This window comes from Phaseolus vulgaris, chromosome 9, assembly GCF_051622355.1.
Source record: "Phaseolus vulgaris cultivar YP4 chromosome 9, ASM5162235v1, whole genome shotgun sequence".
Classification (NCBI taxonomy): Eukaryota; Viridiplantae; Streptophyta; class Magnoliopsida; order Fabales; family Fabaceae; genus Phaseolus; species Phaseolus vulgaris.
Window position 1 is genome coordinate 16,720,475 of NC_143506.1, and position 16,558 is coordinate 16,737,032.

Below are 16,558 nucleotides of genomic sequence, written 5' to 3' on the forward strand. Positions count from 1 at the left end.
ATATATAGAGTGCATAATGTATTCTGAAGATTTTGAACTGAGTGCAAAGATCGAGAGTGTGCGAGAGAGGCAAACTGCAGTTGGAAAAGTAGGTAGAGACAGAAGTTCAGTTTCATGAAACAGTTCATACATTTGGTTCCTGCCATGCCATGGAAAAGAGATAAACCATAATATATACCAAGAATAATAATGCTCAGATGTGTTGCCAAAATCTAGAAAACATGTAATTTAATTATTTAGTGGTTTAGAATATAATGATATCTTAAGAGGTAAAATCGTTTCTGCTTAAGAAACATGATAATAGCTTTAAACTACAGCTTGGTTTTTTCTATTAACTCTAACGACTGGGATTTACAAGATGAACAACATTATGAGTTGCAAAATTGCAAAATGAGACACTAGGCATAAATAGGTGAATTAGTGTGTTCTTGGAGATAGAATAGAACCTTATAATTTGATTTCCTATAACTTCATAGTACTGTATGAAGTTCAATTTGACATTGGTTTTTGTTTAACTGAAACCTTTTTAAAACTTACTTTTGATATTGGAATTTACATTAAATTATAGGGCTATGCCAACTCCCTTTACACTTAAACTTCATATGGTGAGAAAATAAACTGCTGGAAAAACTCTCCCACGGAAAGAACTACTCTATTTGCAAATTTGTGGTATGTTTTATGCATTGTTTTTCGTTTAAAATATTTTTGATAGATATTTGTTTGTTGATGATAATTCTTTTTATTAAAAGCTGCATCTGTATAAGACACACCTTCATTATACATTTTTCGTGTTCTTTGTTGCTATTTCTTTGGCCTAACAGAACAAAATTTGGTTTAGTTACAGGTGTACACTATAAATTTTTTACTTTCTAGGAATATATTGTTTTGTTCGAAACTCCACTTTATAATTACTATTCTTTGATTTGATTCTTCTTGTAAAATTTCATAGTATATTCTAAAATTTATTTTTGATTTTATTGATAAGTTATTTTTGTGAATAAGGCTTTCCTGAACTCGAAGTTGATGGGAATAAAACTTTCTGCCAATATCCAATTATGTTTATGATCAATTTTTGCCTCAAGTTTCCACTTACTTGACTATGGAGAATGAGAGTAGTGATGCTATTGAGAGAGAAGGCAAGTAAACTTAATTGTTTTATTAATATTTATTTAACACAGTACAACTCAATAAATATTAATATTTTAATTATTTATAAAAATTTATAATTTTATAAAAAAATTCTAACATTTTCTAAGTATTTTTATTAAAGTTTTTTTTTAATTTTTTTATAAATATTAATATTTGTTATAGTTATATTTTGATGTGGTTATTAAAATATAAAAAAAAAATGTTACTAAAATATCAGATTTTTTTTTTTTTTTTGCAGTATCTTGTTCTGCATATGTTCTGCTTCTCTGTTAGTTTCTTTATATTTTCTGAATCATCTATTTCAATTTCTGTTTTCTTTTCAGTGTTTTCTTTAATCCCCATCATCATCCTAATAATAAGAATGTTATATTCAATCGCTGTTTTGGAAAACCAAATAGATGACTTGGGATTTATCACAGCTATAAGGGAGCTGTCATAATTAGCTCAGCCATCAATCACTTTCTAAGTTAAAAGTAAAACATTGAAAAAAAAAACAATAATGTTTTATGAACATCTTATCTTTACATTTTTTTCTATAGTTTTTATTTTTTTATTGTTTTAACTTACTTATATATTTAAATATTATTTGTATTCATATATTTCAAATATTTTCATTTTCATTTTTAAATATTATTTTTATTTTTTTCTGTAATTAAGACTTGGTTTATTTATATCATAAATATTAAAATAAATGAAATGTTTTCTAGAAAAGTTTGCAAATATATTAAAAATAACTCATTCACGTCAACTAAGATTTCATATATGTGATAAGTAAATCATATTTTTTTATGTAGGTTCTAAAAATATTTATCATATAGAAAGTGTTGAAGAACGGATAAAAATTTGTTATACTAAATTAAGGATGAGAGTGGCATGTCTAGAAATATGAGAAGTTGTCAAATTAAAACAAAATCTATACTAAAATGACATATGTTAGTGTTTTATGTCCAAATTTAATATCAGTTTTTTAAAGATGACATTCAAGTTTATTATAATATAAATATTTAATGTAACATTTAATAATAGATATTTATTAAAAAAATTAATATATTCTATATTATATATCTAATTAAAACATTATCCCACCCAATTTTTTTTTGTTAATGTTTGATATCATGATTATGTTTTGATATCAAAATAAATAGTTGTATCAGGATCATATATAAATGTTTTGTTGCTTTGACTAACAGTGAACATATCTTATGCATTATTTTAGAGTTACATTTATTAGGATTATATATAAATGTTTTGTGGCTTTGACTAACAGTAAACATATCTTATGCATGTGATTTTAGAGACATTTATTAGTGTATAATTTTTTTTTCCAAATTTACTGTTTATTATATTTCATTCTCTACCTTTTTCTATATTTTAAATCTTACCAGTGCACATATCAACTTGTGGTTTTCTAGTAAATCATCACATTTTCCATAATATATTTCCTTTCAAAGACCATTGTATTTTTCTTTTCAGTGTTAGGCAATTTTTTAACTTTTTGTCATTATGAATTATTTAAAGCACTTAGATGTATTTATACAACTTTGGCTATTTTTACAATCTTCATTTAGTATTTTAATTATTTTTACAACTCAGCCGAAGTCGAAGCAGTGGCCTTAAAATGAAAGGGTTAGTGCTAAATTTAGTAAGGAAAGATACAAAAGAGTGTGAGCAATAATACATGCAAAATCATTAACACTTTTAACTATGATCTCAAAGGGTTAGTGCTAATGTGAGCAACAATATATGCAAAATCATTATCACTTTTAACTATGCTCATGATAGAGTTAGGCCAAAAATTGAATCACTTAAATTAACTTTCTAAAATCAATTATATACCGTTTTGGACATAGGAGATCAACCATAACTGATCTAAGTAAAATATGATGGTTAAGGACATTTAAATTATTTTAATATGAAACATGAGATTAAAGAAGCATAAATAGTAACAAACAGAGACTCAAAACAATGCCTTATACCAATCATAATGTGGAGTGAGAACAATGTCTTATATGAATCATAATGTGGAGTGAGAAATGAGTAAATATTATATTAAAGAGAAAGATTGAAAAAGGAAAAGTGAAAGAGTAAATACTTAGTCTTATAACCTCAATATTCCTATACCAAAATAATGGTATCTATCGTATGGTTAGATAAAACTTTTTCTACAATTTTAAGATAACACATATGTAAAATCTTCCTTTTGCATCACGCTCTCCTCATTCTTAAAAAAAAAAATTCATAATCTTGAAGTTTGGACCTAACAAAAATACTTGTGAAATTAATCCTCAATCTTGTCTTATCTTTGTTGATGCCGTGGACAATCTCTCTTAAAAATGACCTCTTATCATCTATGATGAGCTTGAAGTGAATCCGACAATTCTTGAGGTACTAATAGAACATGTTATGGGCAAGAATCTCAAAGATGTCAAGTATGCGGACGTGAAAAACATTTTGGATTCAATACTACCAGATAATGGACTAGCATGTTGAAAGGGTTTCAAGAAGCTCTTTATGATTCAATCACAAGTATAACCTTGCTTATGAGACCATAATGATTTAACCGAAATCACTGCCATTAGAATAAGGAAAATATTGGCATTCAAGATACTCGTAATTAATCATGTCTTGAGGGAAGTTAATAGGGTTGTCTTATAAATTTCTAAGTTTGACATTTTAGATTTTTAATTAATTGATTAATTATGAGTGTTATTTCCAATTTGGTTAAACAAATTTTAGCTATGAGTGTGGTCATAGGGGTTAATCAAATGGTCGTGGAGGTCGAAGTGGTGGTGGCATAAAGGACTTACCTTATCAGGCAACATAAACAAAAAAATTGACCTTATTAGACGGCATAAACAAAAGACCGACCTTATCAGGTGGCAAAAACAAAAAGACTAACCTTATTCGACGACATTTACAAAGACTAACCTTATCAAACAACATCTACAAAGATCGACCTTATTAGGCGACATAAACAAAAGACCGACCTTATCAGGCAACATAAACAAAAGAACAACCTTATCATGTGGCACAAACAAAAAACCGACCTTATCATGCGGTATAAATAAAAATTGACCTTGTCAGACATTACAAAAAAAAATATTGACTTTAATAGGTGACATTTATGGGAATAGACCTTATTAGGTGGTATAAATATCAATCTAACTTTGACGGCATTTGCTTCCACTTTTTAAGATAATTTATTTCAAGATTTTTCATTGAATATACCTCTTCGTCTACTCGGCTTGAGATTATGGAATTTTGTACCACCTCGGACTCAAGGAATCATCCATAACTTACCCATAAATGATACAATAGTTAAATTTGTTTAATAGGTGAATTCCAATAATACTACTCTGAAGCATTTAAATCATTTTAATACGAATCATAATAAAGAGGCATAATTAGTAATAATGAATGGAAGTGATGCGGCTGAAAGGAAGGTATGCGGTTGGAGGAGAGCTATGGGAGTGCGGAGGTGCAACTGAGATTATTTAAAAAAATGTAAGGTTATGTTTAATTTATGATTGTTTAAAACTTTTAAAGAGGTTAAAGTCAACTTTTTACAATTAATATAGAGTTTGAGGAAAAAATGTAGAGGTGGAGGAAGAATTTGTCATAAAATAAAAAATAAAAATAATATCTTAACACACACACAATTAAATTAATTTAATTAATTTAAATTTGATATTTTATAAACTAATTTATTTATTTATTTATTTTATAAAAACTTTCATGTTAGGCATCATTATGCAACTTGACATCTCAGCCAAGGTTGTCAAACTCGCGAGTCTACGTAGACTCGTGGGAGCTCCGTAGACTCGACTCGCAGACTCGACTCATAAACTCGTAAGAGTCTACTTTCCTATTAAAAAAAATAATAAAAAAAATTAATAGTTTTTTAGAGCATTTTTACTTCTATTAGAAGATGCAATTCTATTGAGCTCACTTAAATTTGATCCACACCCTCCCAGACTTTCCTTAAAAAAAATATATTGCTCCTCCAAATTTAACTTCTGCCCAAAAAAACTAATGTGCAGCAAGCCCACTTCATTCTGTAGCAGCCCAATAAAAAAAAATAGAACCCTAATCCCTTCCCTACCCTAATTTCACACCACCCATCTCAAGCAGCAACCTGCGACCACCGCGACGCCACCACCTTCAACCCGCAACCACCGCGACGCCACCACCTGTAACCCGCGACCACCGTGACGCCACCACCTGTAACCCGCGACCATCGCACGCTCCGCTCGATCTACCGCCGCACTCCACAGAAGAACACGAAGACGCAGTCCACACGCAAACACAAACGACACTGTTTTGAGTTTAAAAAAAATCCAGTTGGACTTGCCAACTCGGACTAGAGTCGCGAGTTCACTGCGATTTCACCGAGTCCGCGCCGAGTCCACCGAGTTTACCCCAAAAACGAGTTTACTACCAAGTTAACTCGGTAAGGCAAAGTGGGCACGTAAACTCGGACGAGTCAACGAGTTGACTCGCGAGTTTGATAACCATGATCTCAGCTACACCTTAAGTAACAACAATCATCTGTCATCACATGAAAAAAATATTATTAAAAAAAGACAAAAATATGGAGGGACTAGACCAAAATTCATATGTTAACAAAAATGATATATAAGTAGACTATACCTATTCATAAAGAATTCTAAAAACAGACTGGATGGAAGTTCATTATACCAATGAAATGATTCTCTATGAATAAATCCTAAATTAGTCAACTTATCAGCACACGCATTTCCTTCATGAAAAATATGAGTAACCTTCAACCTGATTTTTCCACAGTAATTAAAACAATTATTCCATCGATTACGAAACATCCATGGAACATTAGTCCTAGTAGTAAACGCAACACAAACCAATGCAGAATCACATTCAAGTCAGACATTAGTAAACCCCATCTTTTGAGCTTCCTTCATAACATGTATAACTCCATAAAACTCAACAACCATAGCAATCTGAACTTTAAGAAACGCAAAGAAAACATCAATAAACTTTCTCATACTCCCACGGAAAAGACCTCCACAAGTAGCAAAACCAGGATACCCTTAGTAGTCCCATCAGTGTTAATTTTAACCCAGCCTGGTGAAGAAAACTCTCATCTAACAGGAAAAGGACGAAGAACTTTACCACTACGAGTATTAATATCAAAAAACTTAATCACGTTGAAATCCAACATATCATTCTTCATTAAAGCTTTAGACGATTTTTCCACTAGACAAGTTAAATCTTTAATTACTGAAATAGTCATAGAAACCTCAATCTTATCCTAAAATCTAGCATAATTCCTCATATGCCATATCATCCAAATAGGAAAAGTTATCACAACAAGCTTAATCAATTTAACCAAACGACTATCATCACTCTTAATAAAAGAAAGAAGATCATCTTTATTAGAGAAATGAGAAGTAAGAAAAAATTGTCGAACCTAACTTCAAATATGCAAAGTATCAGAACATTCAAAAAATAAATGTTGAATAGATTCTTCATGCTTTTCACAAAGTGTACACATAGAATATATATGCAAACCTTTATTCTAAATATGTTGATAGGTAGGAAGCCGCACATGAAAACTTTCCAGAGTACTAGAGTTTTGGAAGGAAAAATAGATGAAGACCAAATGAATTTACCCCAACCACAAGGAACTCCTGGTTCCAAGAAAGAAGTCCTAGCCGATTTAAGAGTGAAACAACCAGACTCATCTAGAATCCAATTAAGAATATCATGTTCCTCCCTAACCATTATATGATTAAAAAAATGAGACATCTGCTGTAAAGACAAGAGAATATTCCAATCACAACTTGTTCAAAACTGAGAGACTGTATCCTGAATGTTAGCACCATTAGATAACCTTGCAATATTTGCTAAAGAAGTAGTAGAACATCATTTATCATTCCAGAAATAAATAAAAGTACTTGTACCAACAGTACAAAAAGTATAATAAAATATAGTAGAATAAAATTGCTTAATATCAGGCCAAAGACATTAGGATCTATAAACCATTCTAAACTTTTATTTTGATTCAAGAACCCTGACTTTCAGGAGAAAAGACCAAGGTATGTTGCTATAAGCAAAGTTTCAAACAAGTTTAAGAAGATATGCATTATTTTCATGACGAAGACTAATAATCTTCAAACCTTCATTCTCAAGAGGAGAACAAATCGTATCTCAATTCACTGTAACTATTTTTTTTCAGAATATGACCAGTCCAAATAAAATTTCGACATAACATATTGTTTTTTATTATAACTTTTTGAGTTGATGATAATTTTTTTATTTTAATTAAAATTTATTATAACTCTAATTCATGTTTACATTTTTTTTATCAAATTATTTTTTAAATATATACTAAAATTTTATTTTATTATATTTACCACATCGAATATAAATTGTTCGGTCCCTTTCTTTTAATTTAAAAAATTTTACTCTTCACTTTCTTTTCTTTTTTCATTCTCCTTATAATAAAAATGTAGCAAAAAATTAAGGAATTCCGGAGTAACGAACTTTTTGCTTGATTCCAATAATTTGATGAATAATTATAATTAAACATACAAATATCGTAATCAAGATATTAATATATGTTCTTTCTCTTTTATTGTAATCTTTTTATCTTACATATCATATCAACTTTTTTTCCCTTTCAATTCTTTCTTTATCGAGTATCTTTCTCATGGGATTTGCCTGGCTCGTTACTTACAGGCTGGAAATTGCTAAAAACATAGCTTATATCTCTGTACAACTTTTGTCCTTTTGTTCTTATTTTTTTGGAATTTCTTAAATTTTTTCTGCATGCTTCTTATTTATAGGTCTTTCCATTATTTTATAAAACATTAAATACATTTAATTCCTTAAAAAAGTATAACATACGTTTAATGCTCTTCCAAGTAAGAAATTAGAGAAACTCCTATTGGAAGAGAATTTATTTATTTTCTATAAATATCTTTGGTGGTTCTAGTTTTATCTGAATTTTTTTCACACTTGATAGCAACGACTCAGTGGAGGTGGAGGCATGCAAAATATTAGCAAGGAAAATGACTGCATTTTTTTTTATATAAAAATTTCCATGGGAGACATTTTCATACAACTTTACATCTCAGTTAGACTGATACTCCAAATAACAACAATCATCTGTCTTCACATGAAAAAAGTATTATTATTAAAAAGAAAATACAAAAAATATGGGGGAACTAAACCAAAATCTATATGTTAACAAAAACTATACAAAGATGGATTATACATATTCATAAAAAATTCTAAGAACAGATTAGATAAAAGTCTATTATATCAATGAAATGTCTACATCTTTCATCAATGTACACTTTGAAGTTTGGTCTATAGTGAAAATGTAAATTAATGGAGTCATTTTTACTTTTTACAAAAGAATATTAATGAGATTTTATTTTTTTATGATATATAAATAAGTGTAATTTTTATTTAATAAATTTAATTTTATAAAATTGAATTAGATATAAAATTTATTTCTTAATATAGTATCAAATTTATTTAGAATCTATTTTTGGAGTGAACATGAAAATTGAAAATTGCATGAAAATAAAGATAGTCCAGAAAGAATATATGAAACATTCCCTTGTTCATAGCTTAAGAAGTAAGAGAGATAATATCTAAGTAATGAACAAAAATGCTACAACCCACTCGTTCACAAGCTTACAAAAACATCCAACTGGAAGCCGCGTTATCACTTCCTTCCACTCAAATCATCAGATTTTCACTCACATTTCTCTTTAAATACCTCCACGTCCCTTCCCCTTCCCATTTCTCTCAGCACATTGCATGCCACTTTTTTACCTTCCTTCTCCATGGCTTCCCTCAAACTCCTTCCCACCATTTTCCTTCTCTCTCTCATTTCTTACTCTTCATTCACTCAGGCCAATTGCCCACCCCCATCCTCCCCAAAGCCCAAGCCCTCTCCAAAGCCCACACCACCCACCATAAAGCCCACACCCTCTCCAAAGCCCACCCCACCCATCCCAAAGCCCAGCCCAAAGGCTAGTTGCCCTCCTCCTCCAACTCCATCACCATCACCGAAAGGTTCCTGCCCTAAAGACATCCTAAAGCTAGGTGTTTGTGCTAATGTCTTAGGACTTGTGCACGTTATTGTTGGGACTCCACCTTCCAGCGATTGTTGCGCTTTGATTAAAGACTTGGCGGATTTGGAAGCTGCACTCTGCCTTTGCACTGCCATTAAGGCCAATGTGCTTGGAATCAACTTGAACGTGCCTGTCGCGCTAAGCGCAATCCTCAGCGCGTGTCAGAAAACTGTCCCTTCTGGATTCAAATGCTCCTAGGATTCAAATCCATGCACTTATATATAATTCCTGTTCTCTTGTTTTAATTCCTGTGTTCTTCATTCATATATGTTGTTGTTAATTAATGTTTGCTGTATCAGTTTTCTATAGTGGAACAATTGAATTGGCAAGCTTCTTTGCCTTCATTTGTGTGTACCATGAAATATTTGTCTTACTTCATCACTATCACTATGTCCAAATTCTTACCTAGTGATTTTTTTTTTCTTTGAATGTGTCGATCAATAGAGTTTATGGGTTTGCAATTGTAACTTATTTGAGAAGATTAGAATGTTTATCTTTGCAAATCTATCAAATGTCCACAACAAATAAATTGATAAATTATAAAAGTAAATTTTTTTTTAGAGAATTGAAAATGACATTTTTTTTAAATACGAAAATAACTTCAAAAATTAAATCCTAAAAGTTAAGAAAAGTATGTGCATAGATTCGATGATTTATATTAGGATAATCTTATGAAATGATTTGTATTAGGATAATCTTATGAAATGTTTACTTAGTATGTCAGGTGACTTTTTCTGGGTTAAGTTAAGAGTGTTTTGTATAGTCATACTTTGGAGTATGTCTACTGGATGTGATTAAAGTTGTCATTATGTATAAGGGTTGAACCATCCCTAAAGTGATTCATATTTATTTATTTATTATTGTCGGTAAAAAAAAAAAAACCTCTTTCATACATGTATTCAGAAAATTGTAAATTAAAAATTATACTCCTCGTAACACACAATTACTTAAATCCCTTTTATATATATATATATATATATATATATATATATATATGAAATTTATTGAATTATAGTAAAACGTTTAAATAAACTCTCTTTGTTTTAATAGTTTGTTTCATACATTTTTCCTTGTTCATATTACTTACTTTTGATAAATATTCCCACTTAATAAGAACATCTCTCTCATATTTCTTTCTTCTTCTATCGGTTTGTTTATATTCTCTATATAACAATATTCATGTAAAAAAAGTGTTAATAATTGTATGTTTTTGGATTACTAAATATCATTTAAGAGCATATCCATTGTAGGGGTCATACACTAGCCATAAGATAAAAATATATGTTTTTATAAAACCTCTTTATTAGAGTACGTTGACATGACATAAAAAAAAAAAATAAGAATAAAAAATTATATTTTAGTTTTGGAAATATATGTTTTTATCAACAATCAAATATAACGTTAATAAGAGTGTGGGTCCTATAAAACCCTTCCATTAGAGTAAAAATTGCAAAAAGGGTTTGTAACATAGTAGAACTCAGACAAAATCAATTAAGACATTGTAAAATGACTCTTGCAATGAAAGTATTTTAACAATTTTTTATAATTTATTAAATATTTAAAATTGAATCATGTTTGTTTTCATAAATTTAATATAAAAATTTCAATTTTAAAATGTACATTTAAAAACAAATTTTCCTTATAGATCAAATTAAATTATTTTATACAAACAAGAAATTTGAAATTTAAAAATTTAAATTAATTTATCTAAAAAGTAAAAAAATTATATTAATTTATCTTTAATTTCTGTTTTTATAATTAAATTAAATATAAAAAATTTCATGAAATTGTGGATAATGTAATGATTTTCGAAATTATATTATTTACAAAATATAAACACACAATGGGATTAAAAAGAATAAAATAAATACATGTTTGATTCAATTTTTTTTATAAACGGTTTCTTTTTTTTTCATTTTTTAACATTTAACAAAAATAAGCAATCATTTATTTAAAATAATCCAAGCAAATATATACCTACATTTGCATATGTTTGTTGTATTTTTATATGATATTTTAGACTGATTTGATATAATGTGTTTCGATATGTTTTTAAGTTAATTTATAAATTATTTAATTAATTTAAAAAATTGTTTCATAATCCAAGTTATTTCGCTAACTTTTCTAGACTGTGGCGCTTAGGTTTGTAATTTTTTTTATCTTCAAATTTTTTATACAAAAAAATTATGTGTCTCCTATTTAATATCAGAACAAAATTTCTAATTAAATGATTAAATAGTCAGTAAAATAAGTATTAATATATTTTATTTTTAATATAATAAAAAAATTTAGTACAATTTTAATGTTAATCTTTATTTTAATAAATATATGCAATAATTATAAAGATTAAATATATACTTAATTACCTCAACATAATCAAATTTAAATAGAATTAAAATAATTAAAAAAATTATATTAAAATTGTTCTATTTTATTGTATTGAAAATAAAATATGTAATTAGTTTGTATTAAATAGACTATTTATCTTAATGATTTTTTTATGTTTCACTATTTATTCTAATTAATACAAAAAATAAAGTTTTGATATTTTTTATTTTAGCAAATAAAGAAGCTAAACTTAATAAAAACAAAAAAAAATAAAGAAAAATAAAATCAGACTACGGTAATAAATTAAATGTCGTTTTCCATTGTCGGCACACAATCCTATAAGACAAAAATGCAATTTTCACTAGTTTTGGATGGATATCCCGACATTTCGATCTAATAAGTACTAAAATTCATTTGCTTTGATCTTTTTATTAAAAATAACTTTTATTTCGTAAATGGGGTTGTGAAAATTTTAAGGCTATATAGCTAATCATTTTTAAAACTTATTTTACATAGTTTTCTAAAAATATATAATTACAATTGTTATAAATTTATATTATTAAAGGTATAAATTATCATTAATCCCATCTTTTACTTATTGTATCAATAATTTTAAATTTCTTAAGATGTTATAAATCACCTCATCCTGCAACTCCATAAGTCTTTTTACATTTTTATATTTTTTTAATTCCAACAACGTGTTTTTAAGTATAGTGAGAAATGTGTTTTTCTTTTCAAGTAGTAGTGGTTATTTTGTGGTGTAGAATAATAAATATTGGTGATTGAGATAACTTTTGTGATGTTTTTAATTGTGTTTTCGTTTACAAAATCCAAAAAAACCAACAAGATAAAAAAAATTGAGTATAAAAACTAAAAAAAATATCTTTACACGATAAAAGAAATTATGAATTTCGAGAGTTTACAATTTATTTCAAATTACAATAACTTTCAATTTTATGGAACCACTAAATATAATAACAGTTATTTTCTTGGTATAAGATGTTATTTGGAAAAAAAAACCTAATTACAAGAAACTCAAACCCTCTGTTGGATATCCTACATCGACTAGAGATTAAAGTCTTTCATTGTATATAAGTGGGTGCAAACCTCAACCCTATGAACCGGTTTTATGGGGTTGAGTTAGGCTTAAAGTCCATTTCGTAACACCCTCACATTCATTTTATGAAATAAAGTAAAAGATGATAAATAATGAAACTAATTGAGTCTCATTAGTACTTTCCATAAAAGACTTTTTCAAGCACTATACGTATAGTGTTTTTTTAATGAAAATTTTCATGTTAGGCATCACTATGCAACTTGACATCTCAGCTAGGCTGACATCTCAAGTAACAACAATCATCTGCCATCACATGAAAAAAGTATTATTAAAAAAAGGAAAAAGAAAGAAAATACAAAAATATGGGGGGACTAGACCAAAACCCACATGTTAACAAAAACGATACATATGTAGACTATACCTATTCATAAAGAATTCTAAGAACAGACTAGATGGAAGTCTATTATACCAATGAAATGATTGTCTATGAATGAACCCTAAATTAGCCAACTTATCAGCACATGCATTTCCCTCACGAAAAATATGAGTAACCCTAAACCTGATTGTCCTACAGAAATTAAGACAAGTATTCCATCGATTACGAAGCATCCACGGAACAGTAGTCCTAGCAGTAAACGCAGCACAAACCAAGACAGAATCACATTCAAGCCAAACATTAGTAAGTCCCATCTTCTGAGCTTCCTCCATAGCATGTATAACTCCATAAAACTCAGCAACCAAAGCAGTTTGAATTTCAAGAAACCCTGAAAAAGCACCAATAAATTCTCCCATACTCCCACGGAAAATACCTCCACAAGTAGCAAGTCCAGGATACCCCCTAGCAGCCCCATCAGTGTTAATTTTAACCCAGCCTGGTGAAGGAAATTCCCATCTAACTGGAAGAGGATGAAGAACTTTCCCACTACGAGTCTTAATACCAAAAAATTTAATCACGTTGAAATCCAACATATCATTCTTCATTGAAGCTTTAGACGAATTTCCCACTATACGAGTTAAATCTTTAATTACCGAAATAGCCTTAGAAACCTCAATCTTATCCTGAAATCTAGCATAATTCCTCATACGCCATATCATCCATATAGAAAAGGTTGTCACAGCAAGTTTAATCAATTTAACCAAAGGACTACCATCACTCTTAATAAAAGAAAGAAGATCATCCTTATTAGAGAAATGAGAAGTAAGAAAAATCTGTCGAACCCAACTCCAAATATGTAATGCATTAGAACATTCAAAAAATAGATGTTGAATAGATTCTTCATGCTTTTCACAAAGCGTACACATAGAACATATATGCAAACCCTTATTCTGAATATGCAGATCTGTAGGAAGTCTCCCATGAAAATTTTTCCAGAGTACTAAAGTTTTGGAAGGCGGAATAGATGAAGACCAAATGAACTTACCCCAACCACCTGGAACTCCTGGTTCCAAGAAAGAAGTCCTAGCCGATTTAAGAGTGAAACGACCAGACTCATCTAGAATCCAATTAGGAATATCTTGTTCCTCTCTAACCATGATATGATTAAAAAAATGCGGCATCTGCTGTAAAGATAAGGGAATATTCCAATCATAACCTGACCAAAATTGAGAGACTGTATCCGGAATGTTAGTCCCATCAGATAACCCTGCAATATTTGCTAAAGAAGTAGTAGAACACCATTTATCATTCCAGAAATTAATAAAAGAACCTGTACCAACAGTCCAAGAAGTATAATCAAGTATGATAGAATAAAATTATTTAATTCCAAGCCAAAGAGAGGAGGATTTATAAACCATTCTAAACTTGTATTTTGATTTAAGAACTCTGGCTTTCAAGAGTAAAGACCAAGGTTTGTTGCTATAAGCGAAGTTCCAAACAAGCTTAAGAAGATATGAATTATTTTCATGATGAAGATTAATAATATTCAAGCCTCCATCCTCAAGAGGTGAACAAATTTTCGCCCAATTAACAGTAGCGATACCTTTTTTCATAATATCACCAGTCCAAATAAAATTCCGGCACCACTGCTCAACTTGCTTAATAAGAGAAACTGGCCATTTATACATATTAAAACTATAAGCTAGAAATCCAGTAATCACTGTATTGACCAGCTGGATCCGACCCATCATGCTAAGAGATTTACCTTTCCAAGATGCTAGCTTCAATTTGACTTTATCAGCCAAAGGTTGAAGAAATCGACACTTTGGAGCACCAACAAAGATAGGCACTCCTAAATAATTGAAAGGCAAACAACCATGACTACAAGAAAAAATAACTATAGGTATAGTGTTTACAAGAAGAATAAGTTAACTAAGAAAAGGAAAGAATACCACTTACTTTACATTGTGATGTTACTTTTCATAGGGAAGTAAATTATATTAAAGTATTCCAATGTCAAAATTCCAAATGAAGATCAGGTTGAATATATTTTGTACGTTGAATTGAGTTTAAATTGAGCATGATAGTACATACCATAGTGACAACAAATAACGCACCAAAACTAAAAGTCTTGATATTCCTCATGCGTGGTTCACATAAACCAGCTACCTCCATCACTCAATCCCTCTCCTCTTTCTCTATCGGAAAAAGCTAATTAAGAAAGTGATGTCTATTATCAATGAATGGTTTTTTACCCCTAAGGGTTCTAACAATCTCTCGAACCCCATTATTTGATTGACTGATACCTCAAGTCCAATTACGCTCAATCAAGGTCAACGAAGTTAATCCGTGATTAGAAGTTAAGTAATGCATCCTTAAGCATGGTCCAATCCCTTAACCTGATCCAATAAGAAAATTCTACCAAAGGTAATATAAATAACGGTACATATTCCAAGAATTAGGTATGTCATCATATACATTACTCTGAGAATCGAGTACCGAACATCTTTGTTGACTTGAGCGTCGGAATACCTTCTACCGGTACCCTCCGAGTCTGGATTACGAGAAGACCGAAAGCCAAAGCTAAGAAGGAAGGGAGCTAAAGAACAATACGATTGACCGATAAAATGAGATAGAACCGATAAAAAGAGATAGAAGAATTATCTAAATAGTTCTCTAAGCCACAACCCTGACACGAGAACAATTTTCTTCATGATCTTCCACACTTTTCTTCAAAACGGTTCAAGAAAGCTGTAGAAAATCAATGAGATGTTCTGCTCCATATTTGAACACCTCTTGCACTTCTTCATCGCCTGCATAAGGCGTCACTATCCTAATTTATTCTTCATTTTGTTTTCTTCAAACAAAAGGTTCTTCATCACTAGTTTCTTCTATTGTATGAACGATGTGGTAATTCAGGCATCTCTCATTTGCTCCCAAGAAGAAGATAAACTTGACCCTTGGAGTTATACAAAGCCATAAATCTCCTTCATTATGATCCTATGTATTTTTGTGTTTGGTTTTTTTTGACTCTTTCTCAATTATCGTTGAAGGGCCCAGTTTTGAAGTAAAACCATGTCCCAGAATCTTTGAAGATGAAGATGCAATTTGAGGCTCTGTTTAACACTGAAGTGTGAGAAAATGGGCAAAATCAGAGTAAATTTTTGTCTATTGTAAGTTGAATTGCATTAATTTCGATGAATGTGTGTACCTTAGCGTGATTGGAGGAGGCATGTTCTGTGGTGCTTGTGTGAAGATTGTGATATTGAAAATCAAATCTTTGTCTGACTTTAAATTTCTGCAATTATTTTATAACTATTGTTTTCCAAAACAAGTTATTTTAAATAAAAAAATTTATGTTAGACATGCAATTCAAGATTTCAGTTAGACCGACAGATCAAGTAATAATAATCATTTGTCATTATATGAAAAAAGTATTATTAAAAAATACAAAAATATGAAAAAATTAGATCAAAACCCATGTATTAATACATAAGTAAATTATACATATTCATAGATGGT

General features: G+C 29.7%; 1 protein-coding gene across 1 annotated transcript; it reads left to right on the forward strand.

Moving 5' to 3' along the window:
* Positions 1–8,923: 8,923 nt before the first annotated feature.
* On the forward strand, positions 8,924–9,637 carry LOC137823056 (putative lipid-binding protein AIR1). The gene has a single exon (XM_068628168.2). It carries the CDS (start codon positions 8,985–8,987, stop codon positions 9,471–9,473), a length of 489 nt encoding a protein of 162 aa, XP_068484269.1. The 5' UTR covers positions 8,924–8,984; the 3' UTR covers positions 9,474–9,637.
* The last annotated feature ends 6,921 nt before the right edge of the window (positions 9,638–16,558 follow it).